The 15322-nt window shown below is 47.9% G+C and overlaps 2 protein-coding genes across 7 annotated transcripts in view; one reads left to right on the top strand and one right to left on the bottom strand.

Annotated features, from left to right (window-relative positions):
• Positions 1 to 1605, top strand: part of PTK2 (protein tyrosine kinase 2) — a 233548-nt gene extending 231943 nt beyond the window's left edge. For all 6 annotated transcript variants that reach the window (XM_075085912.1, XM_075085909.1, XM_075085911.1 and 3 more), the window contains one exon: positions 347 to 1605. In XM_075085912.1, the coding sequence (XP_074942013.1) occupies positions 347 to 559 (213 nt within the window). In that variant the 3' untranslated portion in view covers positions 560 to 1605. The remainder of the gene's footprint in view (positions 1 to 346) is intronic.
• Positions 1606 to 2847: 1242 nt separating this feature from the next.
• On the bottom strand, positions 2848 to 4374 carry RPLP1 (ribosomal protein lateral stalk subunit P1). The gene is made up of 4 exons (XM_075085914.1): positions 4199 to 4374; positions 4009 to 4083; positions 3475 to 3592; positions 2848 to 2968 (listed from the first exon to the last, which is right to left on the bottom strand). Exons 1-4 carry the CDS (start codon positions 4268 to 4270, stop codon positions 2889 to 2891), a joined length of 345 nt encoding a protein of 114 aa, XP_074942015.1. The 5' UTR covers positions 4271 to 4374; the 3' UTR covers positions 2848 to 2888.
• Between the last annotated feature and the right edge of the window lie 10948 nt (positions 4375 to 15322).

Raw genomic sequence — 15322 nt, 5'->3', positions numbered from 1 at the left:
TAATAAAAAAGGTGATGCTAATTAGGGACCTGGAAACCTAGAACAAGGTGCTAGTTCTTCAACCTGGGTTCAAATTCCTTACCAGCAGTTTGGGTCTCAGTGCTGTTTATAAAGGCGGGCAGCTCAGCAGCTGACAAGGCTGCTCATGATGTCCACGCAGCACAGAGCAGCAGGCGCCAAGATTCCAGCAGCTCCATGTGATGCCCAGAGAACTGGCCCAGCTTCGATCAGAAAGCTCAAGCAGGGGCTATTGAGGGCAGGTAGATAGCGCTGCTGCTCTGTAGTGGTGCTGTCATGGGTGCAGTGCTTCTAACAAGTGAGAGTTGACTGAATCTTCTTGTTCCAGATTGAGATGGCACAGAAGCTGCTGAACTCAGACTTGGCCGAGCTCATTAACAAGATGAAACTGGCGCAGCAGTATGTCATGACCAGCCTGCAGCAGGAGTACAAAAAGCAAATGCTGACAGCTGCTCATGCTCTGGCAGTGGATGCCAAAAACTTGCTGGATGTTATTGATCAAGCCAGACTGAAAATGATCAGTCAGTCCAGACCGCACTAAGTACTGAGGGAAGAGTTTCATCAGACTAAGAGTTCTGCTTGCGAAAGGATGTTATTTCACCTTCCACCAGCAGTGAGGATTAACCCAGTGTAGTCCTGGCTTGCCAGCGCCTCTTGCTTCAGCAGACCTGACTGACAGCTGTTGGTTCTCTCTCATTACAAAAGTTTAACCAAGTTTTTATCATAAGGCCAGGCTGGTCTGGGATTCAAAACGTGGCATTATCACAAGATGAAGTCTGTACAGAAGTCCTCGGGAAATCACAGCTATGGAGTGCACTTCAGTTTTATACCATCGCATGGGACACACTTAGCCTAGAGCTGCCACAGGGTTACGGTCTCAGAGCCAGAACCGTCCGAGCAGCAGATCCAAGAACGATATTGTGAAGTGAAGAATTCGGGGAAACCTCAGGGCTGAGAATTCTTGCCCACAGTATATGAACTATCCAGACTGGAATTTTTTTATTAGAACACTTACGTCGCAATATGCTAATCACAATTTACAGAGAAAGAATAAAAAGCTATATTTTCAAGACTTCAGTCATTTCAAGACAAAACTAAAGCCCTCTTCATCTTCCTGCCTTTTACTTTTATGTGAATGTGTGAAGCATTTGTTTGGAACTAGCTGTAGAACACGACTGAAAACTCGTCTTTTTCACCAGAATAATGTGCCAGTTCTTTTGTAGCAACGTTGTTTTCCTTGGAAGCAAAAATGCTGCTTTGTACCAGAGCAATTCAGAGCTGCATTTAGAGTTCTGTAACCATTCATGCCCCCCATTTTTATATAATTTATAAAGACAGATTAAAGCCATGTTGAATATTTTAAACCCACTGTAGTTAACTAACCCATCCTTTTGTCTATCTTGCCTGGGACAAGTTACAGTAGAGCAGTGTAATTAGATTTTCCTTGGTTTTCCAGTTATGCCATCTGTTCTGTTAAAATAAAATCCACGCTCCCTTTTTGCTGTTGAGGGATATAAATTATTCTCAGGAAGAATATAATGAACTGTACAGTTACTTTGACCTATTAAAAAGGTGTTACCAGTGAAATTCTGGGTATATTATTTTGTGTGTGCATGCACTGCGTAAGAAACTACTGTGAGTTTTCTCTGTGTAGAATTTTTCCCCCTACCCTAATCCACAAGCTTTTAAGAATTCACTTATGCACGACTTAATGGGCAATAGTACACAGCCAAGGGGGAAATCCAAGATGCAAGTAGTTTCCAGAGAGCAGTTTTTCCTCCAACTCTGGCACACAAGAACAAGTCAGTGTTCTCATCTGTGTAAGTAAGTGGCTCATGATTACTTGGTGTCACTCCTTATACTCCCCTTAAGAGTTTTTGAATTCTTCCATGGGTGTCTGCATCTTTCAAAAGACATGAGCTCCAGCATTGTGGGAACATGGGACAGTGCAGCAGGCTTCCATGGTGGGTCTAGAGGTGGAACAACCCTCCCACACACCTCTGGGGTCCTTCTTACCCACTTGAACATTCTGCTAATGTGTAATTTTCATTTACTACTGTAGAATACATATTAGATAACGGCAGCCCTTACCTTGCTCAGTTGCTCAGGAAATGTCCTGTTCAAGAGTTATTTTAGAATGACATACTTATTCAGTTACTCCTTTTATACGTGAAGTTACACATCTTCCACACCAACCCTTCAACGCTGTTTCTGCAGTTTCCAGAGGTGCTCCCTTTTTCTGGAAAGGCAAAAAAATTACACACCGTACACAACCTAGGCTTGGTGCCCAGCACGGCAAAGCTCACTCTGCTTTTAAATTAGATCTACTCATTAATAAATACTATCGCAGCCTCCAACAAGGGCCTTTGAGAATTTCAGACTGGGGAAAAAGGCTTCAGGCTCAACAACCATCCTCTGCTGCAAAGTGTGCACAATCCCTACTGTGCCACAGCCTGTAGCTGCCCCTGAACAGGTTAAATTACCCAGTACTAGAAGCCACCTGGCGGACGCTGCACTGTTGCTAAAGCATTAAGAGCTTCACCAAGAGGCTGCAGCACTTCTGCTGAACACAACCACATCCCACACCTGCCAGGCTGTTACCGCATGCCACGCTCACCCGGGCTGCACTTCCGCCTTTGTCCATATGCTGTGAATGAGATTAGCAGCCTTACCTGTCACCGTGCTATGCCCACACAAAGTGTGAAGATCCAACACGGAAAGTTGTAAAACCCTTGATTAACATGTGATGACAGTGGTTTTGCTACCTGCAGGTACCATAACCATCCTTCATCCACTCCCCTTCACATACATCCATATTAGAGACAAGAGTATATTTAAATGTTCTTTATTACAGACAGGTACAAAACTAATTAGTCAAAAAGACCAAAGCCCATGTCATCATCAGATTCCTCTGATTCTTCTTTCTTTTCCTCTTCTTTCTTCTCCTCGGCTAGAAAGGAAAGAGGAATCAGGATTATTCCATTTTATCAGCTCTTAAGAGTCACATGTGACAGGCAATTTCACATACAATAATTAATGTCAAGAAGCAAGACCTGAGCAAGCCTAACAAGCTCAAATAACAGCCCAAGGAAACCAGTGTTTCTACTACTAGGAAAGTGGTTTTGTGCCTTCAAAATTAATTCCTATCAAATCTGAAAAGCTTTAAAAAGCAGCTGCTCTCACTTGAGCCATCACGAGGCAATGGTGATGACAGAAAGATCAGCCTTAGTTCTGAGCTAGTACTAATTCTATACACTGACTCAAAGTACAATTCCAGCCTTTCTAAAGGTGAGGGTCTGTTTTGCTCTAACACACCCACGTGCACACTACAAAGCACAAACCACGTTAAAATTGCAAGAGGAAGAGCCAAGCTGACTCTCAAGCTGGTAAGTAGCTTTTTAACCAAGTATTTCTTCCAGCTGAAGACGACTATACTGGGCACAGATGCCCACTTACCAGGGGCAGCACCGCCCGCAGGCGCAGCGCCACCAGCAGGAGCAGCTGCAGCTGGAGCACCACCACCACCAGCTCCTACGTTACAGATCAGGCTTCCGATGTCGATGTTAGCTAGAGCCTGAGGAGAACAAGCAGCGGTAAAGCCTCGTTAACACGGGGTGCGCGGGGCAGCTTTGCTTCAGCCCCGTACACCTGCCAAGTCACGCCATGAACATGGCAATGCAACCACAGCATGACAAAGCGGCGACATGCCTCGCTCCCACCAGCGGAGTCACCGTAACTCAGGGCTTTTTACCTTCGTTAAAAGCCGCCTTTCGAAGTTAAACGCGCATGGGCCTGCTGCCCGGGTGAGCACGGCCGGGGAGCCCCTGTTTAGGTGCGGTCCGCACCCAGACCTCCCCCCACCGCCACGGGGGCGGCCCCACACGCTTCCCGCCGCCCCTGCCTTCTCCCCTCGCTCCCGAGCGGAGCGGATGCCCCAGGCAGCCCCGCTGCGGCCAGCCCTCAGCCCGCCCGTAGCTCCGCCTCGCCCACCTTCGCGAAGAGGCCCGGCCAGAACGGCTCCACGTTCACTCCAGCCGCCTTGATGAGCGCGTTGATCTTGTCCTCCTGCAACGAGAGAGGCGCTCAGCAGCCAGCCCGGGCCGGGCCGGGCCCGCCGCGCCGCCCGCCATGCCGCGGCACGCCGCCATCTTGTGCCGGCGGGGCCGGGGCCCGCACTCACCGTGACGGTGACCTCGTCGTCGTGCAGGATGAGGGCGGAGTAGATGCAGGCGAGCTCGGAGACGGAGGCCATGGTGGGGGCGCGGTGCCAGTCGCCGGGATGGGACGGCCTTAGCTTCAGTTGAAGGACACAGCACCTTAGGCCGCCAGGGAGGAAAAGGGGCGCCTCCTCACGGGGGAGCTTTATAATGGCGCCCTGAGCCAATCGCAGACCGGCGATCTCAGACGCGACAGTGTCGTCAGCACCGCCGCCCAACCCGTGACCGGCAGGGCAGCCCTGGCCAATGCCGTCAAGGTAGCGCTCCGCCAATCGCAGCCTAGCAGGGGATGACGGGAGCGCCGGCAGCTCTCGGATGAGCGTAGCGGCGCCGGAGCGGGCACGGAGTGCAGGCGGCTTCGTACGGCCTCCCGGGGGCGCTGGGGCTCCCTCCCTGCCTCGGCGCACCGCAGGGACAGGGTCGGATCCTGCCCGTGGGAAAGACCCTTTCCCCTTCCTGGCGGGTGCGCCGCGGAGCGCTGCTGCAGAAGCCCTCCGCCTTAAAGATGTCTCCTCGTAGAGGTTTTGGGTTTTCCCCCTTACCCGCCCTTCTTGTCAGAAAAAAAAAAAAAAACATTTAAAAGATGTGTCGTCATTAGGCAGAAGAGAGGGAGCACAGACTGTGAACTACCAAAAAAAGAAATACAATATGGAATACTTACCAGAGGTGGCACCATCGACATAGTGATTGACCACAAGGTTAACGTGGTGGACGGGAGTGGCTGGGAGCCACTCTGTGTGTCAGGCAATGCCCCCAGACCTTCGATGGACATACAAACTAATACCAATAATGTTGAAATACAGCATTGCTAACTTTTGTTAAAGTTGTCAAAAAAAAAGTTACTATGCACCATGTTCTGGATTTAATTGGTGTGGTTATTTAGGGTGTCATCACTTAAATGCACAATTTCCTGTAATGTCCATATGTAAAAATATGGAAAAAGAGGGGCAGAATGAGCCATTTGTGAAAATTTCACACTTTTTGACTTCTACAGAACTTTGTAACCTCATGATCTGTAGCAAATTCCAGCATTTCACTCTGAAAGATCAGATTATGAAAAATAAATCTTTTCTGATTTTCATGTGTTCCTGACAGATGTGCACTTGATGGACATCACTCAAGTCACGCAGGGTACGGGTCATATGCCATAGTGCTTGCTCAGAGCCTTGGGACACAGGATGGATTTAGATCTTTGAGAAGGTGCCTGTAGGAAGGGCTGAAGCCATCGTGCTTGATCTGTTGCTCTTTCAGCAAATAGAGTGAGTCCCCTGCAAACTGTGGTCCAGGTAACAGCGACATGAACAGAGGCGGTTCAGCTCAGTCAAATGCAGCTGAATCAGTCAGGACTGCGTATTTTTATTTTAAATGGTGACTTGGCAAGATGGGCGTGTTTTTCATTCCTTCAGAAAGATGGGAAGTTGATTTGAAAAACTTTTGTTGAAAGGAGCATGAGAAAAATAGTTATTTTGAGTGAGAGGTGGGTACTTAATCACAATACCTTCCCTACCAAAACTGAGCTTTATTTTCTATTTACGTGCAATCAACTGACTTCCAGACACCAGTGAAGTTACTTAAACAGCATTTTTTCACAATGTTGTTGATGTGAGCTGCTGTGGAGCCAGCCCAGTGTGCAGCAGAACAGCAGATCTCGGCACACCCTGGGGGTTTCCTCAGGCAGGTCAATGCCAGGGCAGTGGAGAGACTCTCCAGGAGATGCTGACGAGGCCTGGGCATTGCCAGAGCAACTGCGGCCACTGCCCTGCCATCTATAAAAAGTAACCTAGGGAGTGTGAGTGACAGCAGTGAGCAAACAGGGTGTGGCATGGCAGTTGGCGCAGGAAAGGTGTCATCGCCCTACTAACTGAAAAGGTCAGTTCAATTGGTGGTCATCACTCTCGTGGAAGTAGCTTAGCTATGGTATCCACCTGGCAGAACGCCCTGTCCTCTGCACTCACCAGAATGGATGTGGCAACCCAGACAGAGGCCCCAGGGAAAACATGAAGCCACGCAGGTCTCAGGCTACAGGGAGTGACAGAGCCTTTCACTGGTAAGGGATGGCTGCAGTGAGATCAGCTGTGTGAGGTATGACCAGGTCGATGAGCTGCTCAGCCTGGTGGCAGAGCTACAGGAAGAAGTAGAAAGGTTAAGGACCACCAGGTTGAAAAAGACCTCTAAGATCATCAAGTCCAACCGTCAACCTAACATCTTCAGGCCTCCTAAACCGTGGCCCAAAATGCCACATCTACACATCTTTTTTTAAACATTACCGGGGACGGTAACTCCACCACCTCTCAGGGCAGCCTGTTCCAATGCCTCACCACTCTTTCAGTAAAGACATTTTTCCTAATATCCAGTCAAAACCTCCCCTGATGCAGCTTGAGGCCATTTCCTCTTGTCTTATCACTAGTAACTTGAGAGAAGAGACCAACACCCAGCTCGCTACAACCTCCTCTCAGGTAGTTGTAGAGAGCGACAAGGTCTCCCCTCAGCCTCCTCTTCTCCAGGAAAAACAACCCCAGTTCCCTCAGCCAAGCCTCAGAAGACTTGTTCTCCAGACCCTTCACCAGCTTCGTTGCCCTTCTCTGGACACGCTCCAGCACCTCAATGTCCTTCTTGTAGTGAGGGGCCCAAAACTGAACACAGGATTTGAGGTGCAGCCTCACCAGTGCCAAGCACAGAGACACAATCATTGCCCTGCTCCTGCTGGCCACGCTATTGCTGATACAAGCCAGGGTGCTGTTGGCCTTCTTGGCCACCTGGGCATGGTCCTGGCTCATGTTCAGCCAGCTGTCAACGAGCACCCCCAGGGTCCTTCTCTGCTGGGCAGCTCTCCAGCCACTCTTCCCCAAGCCTGTAGCGTTGCATGGGGTTGTTGCGACCCAAGTGCAGGACCCGGCACTTGGCCTTGTTAAACCTCATGCAATTGGCCTGGGCCCATTGATCCAGCCTGTCTAGATCCCTCTGCAGAGCCTTTCTACCCTCAAGCAGATCAATACTCCCACCCAATTTGGTGTCATATGCAAACTTGCTGAGGGTGCACTCAATCCCCTCATCCAGATGATTAATAAAGATATTAAACAAGACTGGCACCAGCACTGAGCCCTGGTGAACCCTGCTTGTGACTGGCCGCCAACTGGATTTAGCTCCGTTCACCACAACTCCCTAGGCTCGGCCATCTAGCCAGTTTTTTACCCAGCCAAAAGCACACCTGTCCAAGCCGTGAGCCACCAGCTTCTCTAGGAGGATGCTGTGGGCGACAGTGTCAATGGCTTTGCTAAAGTCCATGTAGATAACATCCACTGCGTTGATAGTGTACACAGCACCAGGCCAGATGGGATTTCAAAGGGGGAAGAGGGCCTTTGCTCACAAGCTTGCAGGGCTTATTGACAGAGCTTTTAAACTAGACTTGAAGGGCAATAATATTAGGCTTGCCCATGACAAACTGTGGGATGACATACCAAAGTTAGAGGGACAGGGTGCTAGCAAGGGCCTCCAGCCTGTTTCTCTGACATGTGTTGGTTACACTGGAGCACACTTGAAGTCTTACAGAGATGAGCCAGGAGCTCCTGAAGTAATAGCAGCCAAGAGGGGAACACCAGTGAAATACTTTAAAGGAATTAAGGGGCGTTCCTCTAAGAAGGTGACACAGCCCACATCCCAGATGAAATGCCACTACACGGATGCACGCAGCATGGGTAACAAACAGGAGGAGTTGAAAGACACCATGCTACTAGAAAGCTACGAACTAGTTGCCATTACTGAAACTTGGTGGGACTAATCCCATGACTGGAGTGCAGCTATCAATGGCTACAGGCTGTTCAGAAGGGACAGGTGAGGAAGGAGGGGCGGAGCTATTGCCCTCTACATGAAGTAGTTGAGTGTAAAGAGCTGTCCCTGAAGAATAACCTCAACCAGGTTAAAAGCTTATGGGTAAGAATCAGAGACCAAGGTAAAAAGGGGAACCTTGTGGTTGGAGTCTACTACAGGCTGCCCGATCAAGGGGAGCCTGTTGACAAAGCCTTCTTTCTCCAGCTACAGGAGGCTTCGCGCTGGCAAGCACTCGTCCTGCTGGGGGAATTCAACAGCCCTGACATCTGCTGGAGAAGTAGCACAGCGAGCTGTAGGCAGTCTAGGAATCCTGGACTACATTGAGGGTAACTTCTTAAGCCAAGTAACAGACAGCCCTACCCAAGGGGATGCAATAATGGGCCTGTTGGTCACCAATGCAAGTGAGCTAATTGGTGATGTCAAGGTTGGAGGCAGCCTGGGCTGCAGTGATCATGCACTGGTGGATTTCGCACTCCTGAGGGATATGGGTCAAGCAAAGAGTAAAGTTAGGACCCTGAATTTTAGGAAAGCAAAATTCCAACTGTTCAAGAGTTAGTCAGTAGGACCCCCTGAGAAACTGCCCTCAGGGACAAGGGAACAGAACAGAGATGGCAGATCTTTAAGGACACTTTCCATATTGCGCAAGAGCTCCTGATCCTGAGGTGTAAGAAACCAGCAAAGGCAGGCAAGAAACCAGCATGGCTGAGTTGAGACATGCTGGTCAAACTAAAGGGCAAGAAGGAAATGCACAGGCAGTGGAAGCAGGGACAGTTATCCTGGGAAGAGTATAAGGACGCTGCCCAGTTGTGTAGGGATGGGGTCAGGAAGGCCAAGGCACAGCTGGAGCTGATTTTGGCAAGGGATGTAAACAATAATAAGCAGGACTTCTACAGGTCTGTCAGCCAGAAAAGGCAGGTCAAAGAAAGTGTACCTTCCCGATAAGCAAGACTGGCAAACTGGTAACAACAGATGAGGAGAAGGCTGAGGTACTCGACAACTTCTTTGCCTCAGTCTTCACTGGCAGCCTCTCTTCCCACACCTCTCAAGTGGATGGACCACAGGACAGGGACTGGGGAAGCAAAGTCCCTCCCACGGTAAGAGAAGATCAGGTTTGTGACCACCTGAGGAACCTGAACATACACAAGTCTATGGGACCTGATGAGATGCATCCCAGAGTCCTGAGGGAATTGGCTGATGTTGTTGCCAAGCCACTCTCCATGATATTGGAAAAGTTCTGGCAGTCAGGTGAAGTCCCTGGGGACTGGAAAAATGGAAACATTGTGCCCATCTTTAAAAAGGGTTGAAAGGAGGACCTGGGGAACTACTGACCTGTCAGCCTCAGCTCTGTGCCTGGGAATATCATGGAACAGATCCTCCTAGAAGCTATGCTAAGGCACTTGGAGGAGAGGGAGGTAATTCAAGGCAGCCAGCATGGCTTCACCAAGAGCAAGTCCTGACTGACCAACCTAGTGCCCTTCTATGATGGAGTGACTGCATCAGTGGACAAGGCAAGAGCTATGGATGTCATCTATCTGGACTTCTGTAAGGCCTTTGACATGGTCCCCCACAGCATCCTTCTCTCTAAATTGCAGAGATATGGATTTGATGGGTGGACTCTTTGGTGGATGAGGAATTGGCTGGATGGTCACATCCAGAGGGTAGTGGTCTACAGCTCAATGTCCAGATGGAGACCAATGATGAGTTTTGTCCCTCAGGGGTCCATACTGGGACAAGTACTGTTTAACTTCTTGATCAATGACACAGACAGTGGGATTGAGTGCATTCTCAACAAGACTGAAGATGACACCAAGCTGAGTGGTTGTTGTGGTTTAGACCCAGTCAGCAAATAAAGACCACACAGCCGCTCACTAACTCCCCCTAGACCAGGGGAATGGGGGAGAGAATCAGAAAAGCAAAGGTAAAAAAACTTCTGCGTTGAGCTAAGACAGTTTAAGAATTAAAACAAAATACTAATAATGATGAAGATGAAGTTGTTGTTGATGATGATAATAATAATACTAATATGAAAAGAAAAATAACAAAAGAGAGAGAGGGGTGAAACCCAGGGGGAAAAAAAACAGGTTTTGCAACTGCTCTCCACCCACCAACCAACACCGCCAGTCCATTCCCCTGGCCAACTCTCCCCAGTTAATATACTGAGCATGGTATCACATGATATGGAATGTCCCTTTGGCCAGTTTGGGTCAGCTGTCTTGGCTGCAACTGCTCCCCTCCCAGCTTCTTGTGCACCTGGCAGAGCATGGGAAGCTGGAAAAGTCCTTGAATGACGTAAGCACTACTTAGCAACAACTAAAACATCTCCCCATTATCAACACTGTTTGTAGCACAAATCCAAACCATAGCCCCATACTAGCTAGTAAGAAGAAAATTAACTCTATCCCAGCCAAAACCAGGACAGTATCCACTCCTTATTCCCTACCATTTACGTCATGCTGAGGTGCCACAGTATGCAATACAACCTCATTAACCACCACCACAATGATACACAGGTATCATTCCCTCAGCCTATGGACCATCCCTGTAAAATTTCCACAAAATGACCACAAGATGTCCATTGGGTTCCATCTATCATAACAGTCTTTCAGGGCAGGAGAGATGGGGGGGGTGTGTGGTGTTGGATTGTTGCATGCTGAAGTTAGTCCTTATTCCATCACCGCTGCACTTTGCTTGGTTTAATCAAAGTTCATTCTTCATTAATTTGGGAGATTCCTACTCTGATACCATTGATATGGCATATAGCAACCATGGAAGAGATGACACACAGTATTATATAGCAATTAGCATCATACCATTCAGTTCACCGTCTATTTTCACCCAAGATCAAATCCCCTTGTGGCACACATTGGAATTCTCCATCCTCCTGCATCACCCACTAAGTGCAGTGTCAAGGCACTTGACATGCCTGGGGGATGAGATGCCATCCAGAGGGACCTGGACAAGCTTCAGAAGTGGGCCCATTTGAACCTCATGAGGTTCAACAAAGCCAAGTACAAGGTTCTGCAACTGGGTTGGGGCAACCCCCAGTAATGATAAAGGCTGGGGGATGAAGGGATTGAGAGCAGCCCTGAGGAGAAGGACTTGGGGTTTCTGGGGGATGAAAAGCTGGACATGAGCCAACAGTGTGCATGCACAGTCCAGAAGGCCAGCCGTATGCTGTGCTGCATTAAAACCAGCATGGCCAGCAGGGTGAGAGAGGTGATTCTGCCCCTCTACCCGCTCTGGTGAGACCCCACCTGCAGTGCTGCGTCCAGCTCTGGAGCCCTCAGCACAGGAAGGACATGGAACTGTTGGAGCAAGTCCAAAGGAGGGTGACAAAAATGGTCAGAGGGCTGGAGCACCTCTCCTGTGAAGAAAGGCTGAGAGAGTTGGAGTTGTTCAGCCTGGAGAAGAGAAGGATCCAGGGAGACCTTATTGTAACTGTTTAATATATAAAGGGGGCGTATAAGAAAGATGGGGACAGACTTTTAGCAGGGACTGTTGAGATAGGACAAGGGGTAATGGTTTTAAAGTAAAAGAGAGTAGACTCAGACTAGATCTAAGGAATAATTTATTTTACGATGAGGGTGGTGAAACACTGGAACAGGTTGCCCAGAGAGGTTGTGGAGGCCCCATCCCTGGGAACATTCAAGGTCAGGTTGGACGGGGTCCTGAGCAACCTGGTCCAGTAGAAGGTGTCCCTTCTCACTGCAGGGGGTTTGGACTAGATGACCTTTAAATGTCCCTTCCAACCCAAACCATTCTATGATAAATAAGTCAAGCTTTTACAAATAAGCTTGAGCAAAACTATTCACAGATTTGCAAAAAGCCTGAAAGCTTAGAATCCTGAAGTGACAATTTTCCATTACCAGCAAAGCATATCTAACAGCCTACTATTGTAATGCTCCTTCGTAGAACTCTGAGGATTTATTAGACCATTACAAGTAAAAACTGAGGTAGGCAAGAGGGGCTTGACCTCTTGTACCCATCTGTTACTCATAATCAGAAACAACTCAAAGTTTCTCTAAATGAAGATTTGACACTACTTACTGCTGGAGATGATAAATGCAGAGTGTTGCAACACTTAACTTATGGGTGCTTGACCCTATTAGTGGGGTCACCAGCTCTCAATGTAAGCATTTACTTAAACTTCCTATACAAGCCACGGGGCAAATGTCTACATTTTTAGTACCTAACTCAAAGTAGCAAATAAATGCATCCTTCCATTAGGGTGTAATATCCTGGTACCTCACTGATGGAATTTCACAAATGACTTGTTGCATGAGCCTGCCTTGTCTGTCCCTCACTCCAGTGTTGCCACGGCCTCCCACGTGAAAGCACTTAGAGCTGTGCTGATAGGTCCATGAGATGATCTGACTGAAAACTAGTAACAGGGAAAAAGATTCCTTTTCAATCAAATGAACTTGCCAGTCATGGCGGCCTGGGAAATAAGTAACAGAAGTGTGCAAACAAACAACAAAATTATAGGCTTAATAGAAACCAGTCATAGTTTGCTTATGAAGGAAGTTCATATACAGTATATAACTACATTCCAAAGATCAGGAAGCAGAAACTGGAGTTTGTTCAAGGGCGTCAGGATCTCAGAGTAACTCCTACTGCAGCACCTCTGGAAATGTAGAGCTTGTCAACAGGCTAAAAAAACCTGCAGGATACCCAAGTTACGCAAATGAGAAAGACTCCCCTCCTAAGCGGATCCCACACCAGATTACATTTATATATTTGAGGGAGGAACTGAAGATTAGAGCAGCCCACCTAAGAAGCTGCTCAGATAGCTTTTACTTTATGTCTAAAGGCACCACCAGCTAAGAAACCCAACAATGTTAGATTCAGCATCTGAAATGTCTACTCTACTGAAAACATCCCGTGTTAAACAGAAAGTAACTTACTTTGCAGGATTTAAATAGTGGCTATATATCATTGCTCTCTTTACAGTAGAGGAGATCTGGATTCACTGGACTTGCAAATTCTCTGTATTCCAGGGATTCTTGTTGCAATTATCAGGATGTTTGGTGCTGCTGTACTGAAATTGAATGTATTTGGGGACAGTATGCAAGCATTCCTATTGCTTATGGATATGAAGAAAGCTGAATGACATGGGCCAGCTTTTTCCATTCTGCTTTAGTGGTGAAAATAGGAATGGAAATTTGTGTGGGCCCTAAAAGAGGGAGGAGGAACGCTGATAATGGTTCTGATATAACAGTCCTTAAGATAAAAATTATTAAAAATGCTGATGCATTGTTAAAAAATGAAACATGAAACCTAGAATTTAAATGTGACATTCACATAAGCTTAGGCTCTGGTTGGTGAAGATGTTAATTAAATGAGATTTGCCTACATCCTTGCTTCATGGCTGTCTTGCCGCATCTATTGAGTGACACTGATAAGGCTGCTTTGTAGGGGCTCAGAATAAAGTTATGATGAAAACAAATCACTATGTAATATGTAAGCTAAAACTCAGCTTTTCTGCTTCCCAAAGCTTTTTGAAGCCTAGCTGTCCACTCAGGATTGCTGGTTAATAACACTCAAGTCTGAGGCAGACCAAAGGGTAAGGTCTAGAAGTTTGCAGTGATATGCACTTTTCATGTCTGACCCTGTAACTCTCTGTATTTTGTACAATCTGTTTAACACATCGCTATGCTTTAGGAGCAGAACAGTCTCTGTTCTAGATGAATCTATGGCAAATAGACAGGAGCTTAAAAAAAAAAGTATGCATGGTTCTGTGTATTCTACAATTCCAGGGTAGTGAGTTACTTCCAGGGTGACATTACTGGGACCCGATCCAGAAAACCAATATTCTGCTTTAGGACAATAATAAAACTGTATTGCTGGCAAGCTGGTCTAGGATAGCACAGGATTGTCTTCATGGTAAACAAAATAAGTAACTCAGGTATGAACCGTCCCTGAGGTGGATATTTTACACTTAGAAGATGGTAAAGAGCAGTGGCAGACATTTGGCTGGATGTGCTTGCGCATTACTTACCAGCCAAGAAGGGAAACCATCAGCAAGGTGCAGCTGAACTGAGGTGATGCTTCCTTTCTCAGAACAGCCTCTTCCCAGCTCTCAGGGATGCACTTTTTCAGTAACCAATAACTGAGCAGAAGTGAGTTATTGATGGTTTGGGGGCCCTTGCCTTCTGCCTGCACCTGTAATTTCAGGGCCTTTGCTGTTATCCCACAGTTAAACACCACAGCATGAGACAGAATCACAGAATCACAGAATCACAGGTTGGAAGGGACCTCAGAGATCATCTAGTCCAACCTTTCTAGGAAGAGCACAGTCTAGACAAGATGGCCCAGCACCCTGTCCAACTGAGTCTTGAAGGTGCCCAACGTGGCCAAGTCAACCACTTCCCCGGGGAGATTATTCCAATGGTTGACTGTCCTCACTGTGAAAAATTTCCTTCTGATGTCCAGTCAGAATCTCCCCAAGAGCAACTTGTGTCCATTCCTCCTTGTCCTCTCCACGGGACTCTGTGTAAAAAGGGAGTCTCCATCTTCTTTGTAACTACCCCTTAAGCACTGGTACACAGTGATGAGATCCCCTCTGAGCCTCCTTTTCTCAAGGCTGAACAAACCCAGTTCTCCCAGCCTATCCTCATACGGCAGCTTCCCAGTCCTCTGATCATCTTGGTGGCCCTTCTCTGGACCCCTTCCAGCCTGTCCACATCCTTTTTGTAGAGCGGGGACCAGAACTGTACACAGTGCTCCAGGTGTGGCCTGACAAGCGCTGAGCAGAGCGGGATAATGACTTCTTTCTCTCTGCTGGCGATGCCCTTTTTGATGCAACCCAGCACCCTGTTGGCCTTCTTGGCTGCAGCAGCACACTGTCCGCTCATGTTGAGCTTTCTGTCCACCAGGACCCCCAGGTCCCTTTCCACAGAGCTGCTGGTGGATCCCAGTCTGTGCTGCACTCCCAGATTCTCTTTTCCCAGGTGCAAGACCTTATGCTTGTCCTTGTTGAACTTCATAAGGTTCTTGCTGGCCCACTCCTCCAGCCTATCCAGATCTCCCTGCAGAGCAGCTCTCCCTTCTGGAGTGTCTGCTTCCCCACTCAACTTGGTGTCATCAGCAAACTTCATCAGGCTACACTTGATGCCGGTATCCAGATCACTTATAAAGGTGTTGAATAACATTGGGCCCAATATCCATCCCTGGGGGACTCCACCAGTGACAGGTTGCCAGTTTGAGAAAGAGGTATTTACCACCACCCTTTGGGTGCGGCCTGTCAGCCAGTTCCCCAC

Source organism: Phalacrocorax aristotelis, chromosome 2 (assembly GCF_949628215.1).
Source record: "Phalacrocorax aristotelis chromosome 2, bGulAri2.1, whole genome shotgun sequence".
Taxonomy (NCBI): domain Eukaryota; kingdom Metazoa; phylum Chordata; class Aves; order Suliformes; family Phalacrocoracidae; genus Phalacrocorax; species Phalacrocorax aristotelis.
The sequence above is the reverse complement of the archived record's forward strand: the minus strand, read 5'-3'. Positions and strand labels throughout refer to the sequence as shown.

Excerpts from the sequence above, each read along its gene's own strand:
- RPLP1 (XM_075085914.1), bottom strand. The coding sequence starts at position 4,270 with ATGGCCTCCGTCTCCGAGCTCGCCTGCATCTACTCCGCCCTCATCCTG. Across the intron at positions 4,084-4,198 it reads ACGACGAGGTCACCGTCACG|GAGGACAAGATCAACGCGCT; the intron begins GTGAGTGCGGGC and ends CTCTCGTTGCAG. Across the intron at positions 3,593-4,008 it reads GGCCGGGCCTCTTCGCGAAG|GCTCTAGCTAACATCGACAT; the intron begins GTGGGCGAGGCG and ends TGTTCTCCTCAG.